Source organism: Carlito syrichta, unplaced genomic scaffold, assembly GCF_000164805.1.
Source record: "Carlito syrichta isolate Samal-C Ts95f unplaced genomic scaffold, Tarsius_syrichta-2.0.1 Scaffold305686, whole genome shotgun sequence".
Classification (NCBI taxonomy): Eukaryota; Metazoa; Chordata; class Mammalia; order Primates; family Tarsiidae; genus Carlito; species Carlito syrichta.
The window spans coordinates 375,518-390,017 of record NW_007249782.1 but is presented as its reverse complement, the minus strand read 5'-3'; the positions used below and the strand labels follow the sequence as shown (position 1 = coordinate 390,017).

Below are 14,500 nucleotides of genomic sequence, written 5' to 3'. Positions count from 1 at the left end.
CCCAATTCTCAATCTCTTGTTCTTTCCCTTATATAACATGAGCTGCAGTTATGTGTTGCCCAAGACAAAAAGTTCAAAGGTGAAAAAACTGAATCACATTGGATTTTTTTGGTATTATGAAGACCAAATAGGTAGAATCTATGCCTGGGTTTACAGCTTATTAATTGTTTGTATGAACACCAAACTTAGGCCCAAAGAGATTTTATCTTCTCTGAAATATGCTTTGACTTAGAGCAATGGTTATTGATCATGGTTAATTTTGTACCTCCCCCCTCCCCCCAACATTGGCAATGTCCCTAAGGACATCTTTGTTGTCATAATTGGGGAGTTGTGCTCCTGGCATCCAGGTATGCTGCTAAACATCCTACAAGGCAAAGAATGACAACCCCCCATAACAAAGAACTTTCTAGTTCAAAATGTCAATAGTGCTAACACTAAGAAATTCTGGTTTTGAGCAAAATGGCAAAAATGATTTTTACCAGTAAGTACTAGTCTTTCAAGGAAGAGTTAAAACCACAACTTTTGCAAAAGCAACCATTTCAAGGAAGCTCTGCTGTATCAGAACTTCCAAAAAGATTTCCAAAATCTAGCATGGAGTTTAGAGTGAGCCATGTTGACCCATATCCATATCAGTTAGGCAAACATTCATATATGAAACAAGATGCCTCTCCATTTTTCAGGTTCATTTCATAACCTACGTTTGGGGTTTTAGCTTTACAATTTTCAAAGACTTGAAATAGAGAATCAATATGCTATGACAGTAGATGGAAGGCTTTGATGAGGAGTCATAGGCGGGCCCTTGTGTGTGTGTATAACCTAACTAATAAAACGGCTTCTCTTATTGTCACTGCTAAGTCATCTAGCCTCAAAACAGAGATTAGTGCCACAGATACTTTAATTTGTTACACCCATTTGCCACACATTAGAGACAGTGCTGACTGTTCTAAGGCAGCTAAACCACAAAATAGTTTATACTCAGTCCTAGCTCAAGTTTCCTCCTCTCTTCCCTTCCTCAACACCATCTACCCCGCCAGACAGATAACACCAGAGAGGTGCCCTTATCTCCACCCAATTTCAAATCTTCCTAGGTGCGTCACTGCATCCATATCACCCCGGGCGTATCTCTGGTATAACATGTATCACAACTGTAAAGTTGTTTATTTTCTGTCTCTCCCAATCACCTAAAGGCTATCTCTAGTATCTAGGTAGAGAGGTCCATAAAGGTAGCAATAGATCTAAAGTTATTTCTAGTTGGATACGGTGGCTCATGCCTATAATCCCAGTATTTTGGGAGGCTGATCGTCCCAGCTGCTTGGGACGCTGAGGTGGAAGGTTCACCAGAGCCCAGCAGATTGAGGCTGTGATGGCCGTGATTGTGCCATTGCACAATCATGTGCCTAGGTAACAGAGTGAGACTCCAACTCAAAAAAAAAAAAAAAAGACCAGTCTGGATACGATAGTGTGACCTTGTCTCTACTAAAAAAATCAGAAAATTAGCTGTGTGTTGTGGTGCTCATTTATAGTCTCAGTTACTCTGGGAGACTGAGGCAGAAGGATCGATTGCCCAAGTCCTGGAGGTCAATTGAGGCTGTAGTGAACCATGATTGTGCCACTGCACTCCAGCCTGGACAACAGAGTGAGACCTTGACTCAAAACAAAGCAAAAAAAGTTATTGTATTATTTCAAAAAGTCTAATAGGACTTTAACATGTATTCTGTACATTTAATTTTCATGGGCTGTTTAGAACATCAGGTTTAGCTGTTTTTGTGTGTTGACTCTGATTATTGCCTTCTTCTTTTTTTTTTTTTTTTTGAGTTGGAGTCTCACTCTGTCACCCAGACTAGAGTGCAGTGGCCACTCCCGGCCACCGCAGCCTTGACCTGCTGGGCTCCAGCGATCCTTCCACCTCAGCCTTTCAAGTAGCTGTAACTACAGGCACGCTCTACTACGCCTGGCTAATTTTTGATTTATTGTAGAGATGAGGTCTCGCCAAGTTGCCCAGGCGGGTCTCGAACCCGCGGGCTCAGGCAATCCACTCACCTCAGCCTCCCAAAGGCACGGGATTACAGGCTGAGCAACCGAGCCCGGCTAAACAGATGCTTTAATTGGCAGATACACATGCCTTTGATACATAAAAATAGAAAAATGAATTAATCGTTAGTATATGTTGTTTGCTAGATTAAAATTTCTGAAAGCATTAGCTCCCTGGTGGGACAACGGTTCTTAGTACATAGATCCAAACTCTGATGAGGTTTTCTCAGCCCTCTGGATGTGTGCTTTTGCCTCCATAAATGGGATCAGAATTGTTCAGACATAGGGCACCAGGATAGGGTGGCTCAGATTCCAGAGAGACTTATCAGCAACGGTGTGCTTGCGTTAGTTTCCGTCAGTGAGGGCAGAACTGAGGTCATAGTCACTGCCAGTGTCTTTAGCAAATTTCTGAGTCAGAGCCACCAATGGTGGTATCACGTGGTTATGAGCCATGATAACAGATGATTTGCATATGTTTGTTCAGGATATTCCTGCTCTATTTACTTATTTAGCGACTTCTGTCATTCCAGCTCCTATGACTCATTTTCTATACTGTCTGACAAAGCATTTCTTTGCCAATGGTGGCAAGAAGCCATTTTTTTTAAAGCAATGATTACAGTGCGAGTTTTATTTAACTCCTTTTCACCCTTTTGGTGATAGCAAAGCACTTATCTTCTATTTAAAGAAAATTAATATGAAAAGGACAGTTGTCCAGCAAAACAGTGGTAGAGTTTGAGAGAGGACTATGGGGTTCTTTCAACTAGTTCACTGCTGTACTCATAGGTGATACCAATGTTTTAAAAGGATCTTTAACTGTGGATTGAGACAGGCTCTTCTCCATCCTCTGTGCAGTATCAAAACTACTTTCACTCTGTTTATGCAGGGGAAACAGCACTCACAATTCTTGAGTGTGAAGGGAGGTAGATGATCAAATTAGAATCTTACTCCTATCACGGCTCCCACCCCAACAGCAGCTGCTCTGGCAGACTTTCAAGGCTGCAGCAGCCCTGGCTCCAGCTGCTTCAGCAGTAATTTGAAGAGTGCAAGGGGGCAGGGGAAGTGAGATTTTGAAAAAGAGCACTTCATTATATAACAGCAAAGGCAGGAAACCCTGAATAACTGGGCCAGTCACCAGATCCAGATTTCTGATGCAGTCATGAGCTCCTCTCCCCAGTCTATCAATTTCAGAGACTTTTCTAACTCAACTACTGTGTAGGACACCTGTGATAATCAGGGGGCAAAAGGACTTTCAATCAACAGTATTTTATCAGTGAGAACTGCTCTGGTCCAACATCAGCCTAAAGCATCATACATATCTGTTTGCAGCATCTCCCAAAGTGCAAAAATATCAACTAGTTTTAAAAACAAATAAAATAACAAAATAAAGCTTGTAACTGACATATTTTAGCCAATAAAGGAAATGCTCTTTCTCAAGGATGTCCCTGCGTTATATTTGTAGGTATAGATCTACTAAGCAGAAATGATATTTCAACTCATATTTCTGTTTCATTTTTGTTTTTTTGAGTTGGAGTCTCACTCTGTTACCCAGGCTGGGGTGCATTGGCACACTCATGGCCACCGCAGCCTCAACCTGCTAGGCTCAGGTGACCCTTCCTCCTCAGCCTTCCAAGGAGCTGGAACTACAGGTGCATGCCACCACGCCCTCCTAATTTTTTGATTTATTGTAGAAATTAGGTCTCACCAAGTTGCCCAGGCTGGTCTTGAACCCATGGGTTCAGGCAATCCTCTCACTCTGACCTCCCAATGTGCTGGGATTACAGGTTTGAACCACCGCGCCCGACCTCAACTCATATTTCTAGCACCCGGTACAGTGCCTGGCACAAAGCAGACACATATTAATATTTATTCTGTGATAAATAACTTTCATTTCAACAAAGAAGGAATTATTGTTTTCACCACTCTGTGACTGCAGAGTGTCTTCAGGAGAAATAGAGAAAAAAGTCCAGTGTTGAATGGCCATGGAAGACATGCTTCTCAAGTCTCTGTGTTGTCAAGTCACCCTACAAAGAATGTCCTCCCAGATGATCAGTATGGTGATGACACACAAAATAGGTTTGCACTTTGGATACTGTAAACCTCGGGAAGTTGTAGGCCTTTGCTTATAGTGATGTTAGTTCAGATCCATAATTCCTAGTCAAGACTAACTTCATCTTTACTAGTTGGAGACTATTTCCTATGTCTTATTAGTCTTTGGTGAAGTTGAGATGAATATGATTGAGTCCATGCACACCATGCCATTAGAAACAAACAGCCTAAGACTTAATGCTGCGTTGAACATGATGTCATCTACACTATGTTCTAATAGTGTGACTGGTTTGGGTCCTGCTGTGTAGGGATGTGAGCCAGTTCATTCTCATAAAATTTTGTATAAAAGCACAGTTTTCAGTAATAACAACTATCATTGTCCTTATAACTATGACTTTCAACAATTTCTTTCGAAGTGGCTTGTAAGATGACCAAAAGTACCTCCTTTACTGGGTATTGATGACGTGCCACCCTGGAATGAGCTTTCAGCTCATATCACAGACAGTATATAACATGACCTATTCCATACACTGTATATCTCGGGTAACTTGACTGGATTCTCAAATAGAACACAGGTCTTGGCCTTCAATAGCAAATGAATAATAACAACCAATTAATGTTGGCCTAAGTTGTGAGCAGCATTCCCTTAAGGAGGTCCTTTTGCAAGCAGGGCTTTGGTGTGATCTCTACAGGTTGAGAATTGGCTCATAGATCTTCACTGAACTGAAAGCCGTATCAGAGCATATAGACTGATCTCATTCTGCTTGTCTCCATTTTTTAAATGTGCTGTCTTTTAGTTGTTGATTCTCTTCTGCCACTGCCATCTTGTTTTTTGGGTTTGGTTTGGATTGATTTTCTCATTTGTTTACTTCAAGAAGAAATGAAAGCTCCATTATATATGAGTTTCAGAGAGATGTCTGATTGCCATTAACGTTTTCAATAGGCCCCAAATCTGTCATTTTAGCACAGAATTCGCTCAGAAGTCAGGGTCATAGGACATAGTCACCAGTTTGCCAGGAGCACCCAAGACTCATTGTGTTTCCATTCTTGTCATCCCATTTCATTCTAGATGCTGTTTTGGATAGGCAAGGAATAATCAAAATTTTGATCAAGTAACTCTGTGCTATTCCCATCCTGAACTTTAGCAAATTTGGAAACACAGAAACACTAATGTTGGACTACAGTGCCCCCTGGCTGTCACAATATCAATCGTGTTGCACGCACTTGAGCTAAAGCCATGAGCCATATGGTTTTTCTCCACTCCGGTATTCCTTAGACAAATGCCATAAAAATGATAGGGCCAAGCACAAAATATTATAAATTGTTCAGACAAAAGCTGTAAAACAAATCAGGAGATGTTTATAAGACTGAATGGCAAAAGCAAAAATACAAAAAACAAAAAAAACCTACTGGTTTCCCCCTTCTTTTGAAGCAAGAACCAGTATTTCCTAAATACAGGTCAATAAATCATAATGATAGAAAGCCTTAAAGCATTTGTTGCTTATAGAGTTTTGTGGCGGAAGATCAATCATAAGCTTTTTATGTTTACTGTCTTTAGGTCAAAATGCAAAACGGAAATACACTTGCCAAAGAAGCATTTCAAAATCAAAGGAAGTACCAATCACAGAAAAGAATGTATAGCTGTAAGCTCACAAATCATGACGATTGAGAAACTGGTTGTGGGGGAAAAAATGTGCATTTCATTCTTCCCTCATGTCTGGTATAGAATACACTGACATTTGACATTCAAAGTGTTTTTTGTAAACCTTTTATCGTGGAAGTGTGCAAGAGCACTTAATAATTACAAAATTATGTTACATTATAGAATGTTCACATCATCAACAGCTGCATTCTTTTGTAGTCTAATGCATTACTCCATGTTGAATACATCTAGTAGATACTCACTGTAGATTTTTAGATTATTATTTCTGGAAACCAAAATCCACTTGGACATTTAAGAGTAGAGATATGGTACTAAAAAGTAGCTTTTTCACTCACCATGTTTTGTTTAATATTCAATCAGTTTACTTAGCATTACAATAGAGAAGTAAAGGAAAAAGACCACACAAAGAAGAAGCTTAATATGGGCTTGGATGATTCTATCTTCAAAAGTAGACTCAATGCACGTCTGCAGAGTTCAAACTGCTGTAGATATAGAAGACTTGAAGAAGAATCCAAATATGGGGAAGATGGTGTCTTTCTCTAACTAGCTCTGGATTCAAAAAAGACTTGCTTTTCATTCTAACAATATTCTTCTTACTATAGATGCTACAAAATCTGTCAGCTTCTGAGGGTCAGCTGGTTGTCTTTGAATGCAGAGTAAAGGGAGCTCCATCGCCTAAAGTTGAGTGGTATAGAGAAGGATCCTTAATAGAAGATTCTCCAGATTTTAGGATTTTACAGAAAAGTAAGTTGATGCTTTAAAATTAACTTCCTGATAACTTATTTTTATAAAATTATTATATACATTAATTTTTACAACTTTTTAACAACTAATTAAAAATATAGTCAAAAAGAATAAAATAAAAAATCACCTGTAATCACACTCTCTAAAACCAAACCCTGCTAATATTTTGGTGTATATGCTTCAAGAATTTTTCCGTGAATATTTTGAAAAATAAAAATGTTATGTTCAGCTGGGCTCAGTGGCTCAGCCTGTAATCCTGCGCTTTGGGAGGCTGAGGTGAGTGGATTGCCTGAGCCCGCGGGTTCGAGACCTGCCTGGGCAACTTGGCGAGACCTCATCTCTACAATAAATCAAAAAATCAGCCGGGCGTGGTAGTGTATGCCTGTAATTCTGGCTACTTGGAAGGTTGAGGCGGAAGGATCACCGGAGCCCAACAAGTCAAGGCTGCGGTGGCCGGGAGTGGCCACTGCACTCCAGTCTGGGCGACACAGTGAGACTCCAACTCAAAAAAAAAAAAAAAATGTTATGTTCTTTTTTGTAAATTGATGTTTTACTGAGCATTTCATAAGCATCCTTCCATGTTAACAAATATAGAACCTTCTTACTTTTAAAAATAAATCAATAATATAATCTCATATTTATATAGTCTTTTATTGTGAAACATTTAGATCATTTACAAATTTTTGCTATTGTAAGCCACGTTTCAACGTATGTAAATAGAGAAAATCTTTGTGAATATCTTAGAAGAAATTACTTTTTTTTTTATTTTAAAAATGTGGGGTCCAATTCAGGATTAGGTATACAAATGGACATTGTTCGGGTAAAGTTTGGGCCTCCCTTTGGTCCCCACTTAGCCTGGTTTGAGATCAGGTATCCTTATTGAGATTGTATTCCCCACAGAATAAATTTCTGGTACTGAAATTGCTACCGTAAAGTCACAATTTTTTTTAGGTTTTTAAAAAAAGATTGCCAAAATGCCATCCCAAAAGGTTGAGCTAAGTTTAGGATGATCACACAATTAATTAGCCAAATGGAAACACCTTAGGGACATAAAAGAGGAAGCTACTAATAATTATGCAGGAATCCCAGGCATAAACTAGGTCTGTCCCAGTTGCACTGGGACGCATATTGCCCTAGCTATATTCGACTACAACCGGCAACATGTGGGAAGGCCTTTCATCTCACACCTTGACCAACATTGAGCGTTAACCATGGTTTAAAATCTCTAATTTTATAGGCCAAACATTTACACTTCACTAATTAAATCTGGGGTGAAACTTTTTTTCACATTTATTTAAATCTTTGTACATCTTTATTTTACATTGTGTTTTCTTTTTTATTTTCTTTTTTATTTTTTGAGTCAGAGTCTCACTGTCACCCAGGCTGCAGTGCAGTCTCACACTCACAGCTACCATAGTATCTACCTGTTGGACTCAGGCGATTCTTCTGCCTCAGCCTTCCTAGTAACTGGGACTACAGGTGTACACCACCACACCTGGCTAATTTTTTTATTTATTGTAGAGACAAGGCTCGCCGTGCTGCCAAGGCTGGTCTTGAGCCCTTGGGCTCAGGTAATCCCCTGGTCTTCGCTTCCCAAATGCTGGGATTATAGGAATGAGCCTCCATAAGCAGCTTAATTTTTAAATTTATTGTAGAGACAAGGGCTCGCCAAGTTGCCCAGGCTGTTCTCCAACCCCTGGGCGCAGGCAATCCTCTCACCTTGGCCTCCCAAAGTACAAGGATTACAGGCGTGAGCCACTGTGCCCTGCCCAGCTTTTGGTTTTTTTTACTGTAAGAATTGTTTATATATTTTAAAAGTGGTTCATTCTTTTCTTATCATGCAATGCTTTCACCTTGTCATGCAGTGGTTTCTCCTTAACCCATTTCAGTCATCTTTCTCTGGGCAGTGAGTCTAGATTTGCTTCCTGTTGCGTTTTTGTATTTTTTAAGCTTTTCTATAATGAACATATATTATTTTTATTTATTTTTATTTATTTTTTAATTGACTAAAATGTATAATTTATTATGTAAAACCTGATGACTTGAAATATGTATACACTTCACATATCATTTTTAATGGTAAGTTATTTGCTTTTTTACTTACATTTTTCTGCCTACTACAAAATAGTAGTACTTGGATCAGTGTGATATATGAATCAGAACTACTATCGGGTTTATCATCATTAGCAGCAACAATAATATATTCTAGATATCATTTAAATTGAGAGAGAAAAAAATTTCAACGGTTCTATCCACATAGACATTTGTAACAACTGCTTACTGAGTGCCTGCAATTCAATAGATACTAATTGAACACCTGAATTCAGTACCATAGTGGACACCTTCAAGAATGCCAAAGAATTTATTTTTTATTTTTTATTTATTTTAAATATGTGGGGTATAATTCAGGGTTAGGTATTCAAATGTTCATTATGCAGGTACCCTTGTTAATGAGGTGTGTGTGCCCCAATCTCGAGATACCCTGACAGTTTCCCACTACTACCAATCCCTTTCTTATAGTATTACGATAGTTGTTCAAGGTCCGCTTATGAGTGAAAACATGTGATAATCGGTTCTTTGTTTCTGTGATACATCACTCAGTATTATAGCCTCTAAGTCTATCCAAGTTGCCACGAAGTTCATAATTTTGTTCTTCTTTATGGCTGAGTAATATTCCATTGTGTATATGTATCACATTTTCTTATCCAGTCCTCTTTCAATGGGCAAGAATGCCAAAGAATTTTTAAGGTAAGTATTGCTCTCAAGGAAACTATTATGTATCCTAAGGCTCTTGATCTTAGAAACCTGAGAGCAGGAGGTACAGTCTACATTTTATTGGATATGAGAGCCCAAGCCAAGAACAATCTCTCAGTCTTATTATTTTTCAGATAAGGCTGAATGAGTACCAATAAAAGCAAGTTGTCGGAATCCAAGCAAACTCAGGAACTTGCCTAAGGCTTATGCACCTCAAGTGAGACAGATTATCATTTTGTTAGCTGTTCTTTTGCTGCCTTTTTGTAATATCCATTCTGTCTCTGTTGAGTCATTGGTGCTTAGGTCACATTGACAAACTGACTTTATCAAATCACTTCTGAGTGTGCAAGAGACTATGAAATTTTCTAGGAGGCTTCTGATGAAAATGTAAACTCTCAGTAAAATAAATGCTCAGAATCTTTTAATTTTTTTCCTTTTAGAACCTCGATCCATGGCAGAGCCAGGTAACGATCATTTCAACTGTAATTTATTAATATGTGATGAGTGATTTGATATAAATATAAGAAGACATCAAAAATACACTGGGATCAAGAAAAAGAGAAAAATTAAGTTTTAGAAAAAAGATGCAAATAAACTCTATTACTGTGGAAGAAGGAGAGAAGAATAAATTTGGAATATATATTTTATACCTGATCTGAATGCAGTTAGTTCTTGGTTATTGAGGAATGTTTCTCAAAAATATTTTTCCTTTGTCTTTGGTCCCACTTACATTCTTCCAAAACTGGGAGGATACGAAGATGAGAGACAAAGAAGTGACAGATAGAAGAAAGCTCTTACTGCTAGAATATACAAGTCACTCACAAAAAAGGGCATAAACATCTGAATGCCCTCTCTGTGACCACTCTGGGAAATCAGATTGTATTTGTAACCTTACATGAGAAAAATGGTTTGGAATTTCATTATTACAATTCTCTCTTCAGACAACTGAACAGAAAGGCATTCCAGAAGTAGATATTCAACATCCACATTCATAGCCCTTCTTATTAGGCCCTTGGAGATACAGAGTGATGACCAGAAGTGATCTTACCCTCCTATTGCTTATAGTGGAGGAGTATTTTTCCATTTGAAAATGCTTCAGGCCTTTGCCACTTTCACCCAGGGTGGGTTTTTTCACTAGACAGTCACATACACAAAATAATTTGAGGCACCCAAAAGGAAATGCTTCTCAAAACAAATCTTGCCCTTCCCAACTCCATGACCTAAAATCCTTCAACGAGAGAGTTCTTCCTTCCACTGTGTGTATTGAAAATACCTTCTGGAGGCAGACTACTATACCTTATCAGACAGGTATAGTGTAGCATGAATTAATTTGTTAGATTATTTTCTGAGAGCAGATTGCAGAAAAATGAGAGTATGAACATTTGGGATGGGGAACAGACAAGATGACACATAGGTCAAGACTCAGAAAAAGGTCAGAGAGGCACCAAAACCAAACTTTGCCTCTACACCATTTAGGATTCTTTGGGTAACAAGTAAAGAAGTGGCTTAAGCAATAAGAAAAATGTATTTTCTTACATAACAAGACTCCCTAAAAAATGGTAATCCTGAGATTGGTTATTTTAGCAGCTCACAGATCAGAGGCCAAACTTTTTTTTCCATTTTCCATTCTGCCATCTTTTAGCATATCCTCTTAGGCTGGTTGTACTCATGGAGCCAAAATGGCTGCCACAGTTTTGGGTGTCACATGCAGGTGGTAACATCCAGAGACAAAAATAAAGAATAACACAGCTGGGTTCGTTGGCTCAGCCTGTAATCTCAGCACTTTAGGGGACCAAGGTGAATGGATTGCCTGAGCCTGCGGGTTCGAGACCAGCCCAGGCAACTTGGCAAAACCTCATCTCTACAATAAATAAAAAATTAGCTAGGCATGGTAATGCACACCTGTAGTTCTGGCTACTAGGAAGGCTGAGGCAGAAGAATTGTCGGAGCCCAGCAGGTCGACGTTAGAGTGGCTGTGAGTGTGCCACTGCATTCCAGCCTGGGCAACAGAGACTCCAACTCAAAAAAAAAAAAAGAATCACACTGTTTTCTGTCTACTTTAAAGAATAATGGAAGCTTTTCCAGAAACTCTCCAGCAGATTTTTCCCTAATATCACATTGATCAGTATCATCATGACAATAACACATTGACCAGAATGTTACATGCCGCCACTTAACAAGAATAGAGTTAGTTTGACAGACTTTGACCAATCATAATTCACCACTTGAGACTGATAAAGGCCAGCTCTCTTCAGGACTTATATGACCACTCCAAGAAGGGTACACAAAGCCAGGGTTCTAGCAACAAGGAGAAAGGAGGAGGCTGGAGAATGAAGAGTTATTGAGTGGGTACTTGTCTTAGCCCATTTTATGCTGCTATAACAGAATACCTGAGACTGCGTGATTTTATAAAGAACAGAGAGATTTATTTTTTACAACTCTGGAGACTGGGAAGTCCAAGATCAAGGCACCTCCAACTTGGCAAGACTTCAACTCTACAACAAATTAAAAAGTTAGCTAGGGATCATAGTGGTGCGTACCTTTGGTTCCAGCTACTTGGAAGGCTGAGGAGAAAGGGTCACCTGAGCCCAGACAGTCGAGGATGCAGTGGCCATCAGTGTAGCAGGTAGAAGGGCAAGAAAACATATGCGAGAGAGAGAGGGGAAGGACAAGAGGAGGACAAACTTGCTCTTGTAACAAACCTACTCCTTTGATAATAACGTTACTCCATTCATTCAAATGAAGGCCTCATGACTTACACACCTCCCTCTAGGCCCCACAGCCCAACACTATTTCATTGTGGATTAAGTTTCCAACAATTGAACTTTGGTGAACATGTCCAAACCATAGCAACACTCACTATTGCTTGCCATGCCTTCCTGGTCAGTTTTCATAAAGGTGGCCTAATTAGTTAAATTCAGTTATCATGAAACACTGAGATGCCAAGTTTTACCTAATACAACTATGTTTCAATAAGTTTGTTTGTAATGTTGTATCTACTGGGTGGTAACTGGAAGTTTTTTGTTTGTTTGTTTGGTAGGAAGGTAGGATTTATTGAGAGGACAGAAAAGCTCCTACAGTGGGAGGGAACTCCTGAGGGGGTTTCCCTCTAACTGGAGTCTTATACCTCCTCTTAGCTGTCAAAGAATGTCTAACTTTAGTAATTTTGGTCTATAATCAAAGGTCTATAATCATCTGGAAATCACCTCTGTACTTATTCACAGGGGTTCATACTGTGTATAGGAGTGATCCATAGGAATTACCATAGTAATACCGAAGTAGAAATGCATTTCACTCTTCTTTCAACCAGAAATTCAAGTCACTCTATCAGCACATTACTACTAGTTAAGCAAAATATTTGTGTAGTGTCCAATTTTAAATTGTGATCTTTGTTTAAAATTACCTCACTGCAAAATTCCTCTGAAAAGAGTGGAAGACTTGAGTTTAGAAAATGTTTTATTAGTATTTTTATTTTACACAGACTTCTTTTTCTTTTGATTCCTAATTTGTTTTTGTGATGTACTTTAAGTTTATTGTTACTCAGTTCTGTGTTTGCCATCTGGACTGCTGTCACAAAAATAGAAGATAATCTGAGTATCCATAATATGTAATATATTATTATAAGATCTCATTGTCAGTACTTAACCTGTTTTTGTTTTTGTTTGGTTTGATTTGTTTTGTTTTTGCTTTTAATTTGGAGTTTTACTCTTTTGCCCGGACTGCATCCTCAACCTGAGGATGGCCACTGCATCCTCAACCTTTCGGGCTCAGACGATCCTTCCTCCTTAGCCTTCCAAGTAGCTGGAACCAAAGGTGTCCACCACTGTGATCCCTGGCTAACTTTTTAATTTATTGTGGGTTTGAAGTCTTGCCAAGTTGCCCAGGCTGGTCTCAAACCCCTGGGTTCAGGCAATTCTTTCGCCTCAGTCTCCCAAAGTGTCGGGATTGCTGGTGTGAGTCACCACTCCTGGCCTGGAGTTATTCGATCTATATCTTTTGACTTTGTTTAGCCTGCTAATTGGTCAATTCAATCAAATAATTGTTTTGCCTGATTGTTTTCAAAGAATGAATACAGTCAGCTTCTTATAGTGACTCTGTAGAATCATTATCTGATAACAGTACATTTCATAATTCCATTTTCATAGTTGAGTCAGTAACTCTTCTGTTTTACTGGCATCTAGAGGAGATTTGTACTTTGGTCATCGCTGAGGTGTTTGCAGAAGACTCTGGGTGCTTCACATGTACTGCAAGCAACAAGTACGGAACAGTGTCAAGCATTGCACAGCTGCATGTGAGAGGTAAGGGCCCTTTAAACACAAGAACAGTTTAGCTTATGACTCTGAGTGTGAGTATATATGGTTTGTGTTACCCTTCCATACTGCTCTTCATATGAAGCTAGCTTGGCTCTCCTGAAAATATTTGAATTATTGAGAAAAATGTTCTTGAACAATGTCAAGTTTCAATTTCTTGTTGCAGTTAGAGCCACCTCCCACCACCCCAGTTATCCTCCCATCAACATTATACTTTGTAAGGAAAAAAAAAATCTCCTCAGTCTTATATAAACTTCTAAAATTCTTTCCAAACAAGTACTTATATTTTTAATTTAGTTTTTTGATCAGTGTTTTCCCATTTGTACACTTACCTGGTTCAGACACGTTCCCATTTCTGCACATGCCCCGACTCAGGGTCCCAATCCGATGTTAGTCTTGTTGGGTGAGGCTAACAGCTCAGGTCCTGCGATTGTCTTTTAGGAAACGAGGACCTCAGCCATAATGGGTCTCTTCACCCAGCCAGCTCCACCACCAACCTGGCTGTCACTGAGCAACAACCATCTCCACCCAACCCAGAGCCTCCTTCAGTGGATCTACCCCCAAAGCCCAAGCTCGAGGGGGTTCTGGTGAACCACAACGAGCCCCGGTCCAGCTCCAGGATTGGTCTTCGTGTGCACTTCAACTTGCCCGAAGATGACAAAGGAAGCGAAATATCCTCTGAGGCCGGGGTGGGCCAGAGCAGGCCCAATTCTTTCCCAGAGAGGTTCAACGGACAGGCCGCCAAAACCCCAGAGCCCTCTTCACCCGTCAAAGAGCCCCCTCCAGTTCTGGCCAAACCCAAACTGTAAGTAAAAATTGGAATACCTAACAATTGGAGTGTTTGTGAGCTTCTCTTAAGTCTGACCTTCTCAAAAATGACAGAACTGAAAAAGGGAATTACCAAATGAGAAAATACACATTAAATGCTCTGCAAAATGTACATCTACCTTGT

The 14,500-nt window shown here is 39.4% G+C and overlaps 1 protein-coding gene across 2 annotated transcripts in view; it reads left to right on the top strand.

The window, feature by feature from the left end:
• Window positions 1-14,500, top strand: part of MYPN (myopalladin) — a 95,202-nt gene that overhangs the window by 36,367 nt on the left and 44,335 nt on the right. For both annotated transcript variants that reach the window (XM_008062299.1, XM_008062300.1), the window contains 4 exons: window positions 6,343-6,484; window positions 9,679-9,702; window positions 13,420-13,536; window positions 13,990-14,353. In XM_008062299.1, the coding sequence (XP_008060490.1) occupies window positions 6,343-6,484; window positions 9,679-9,702; window positions 13,420-13,536; window positions 13,990-14,353 (647 nt within the window). The remainder of the gene's footprint in view (window positions 1-6,342; window positions 6,485-9,678; window positions 9,703-13,419; window positions 13,537-13,989; window positions 14,354-14,500) is intronic.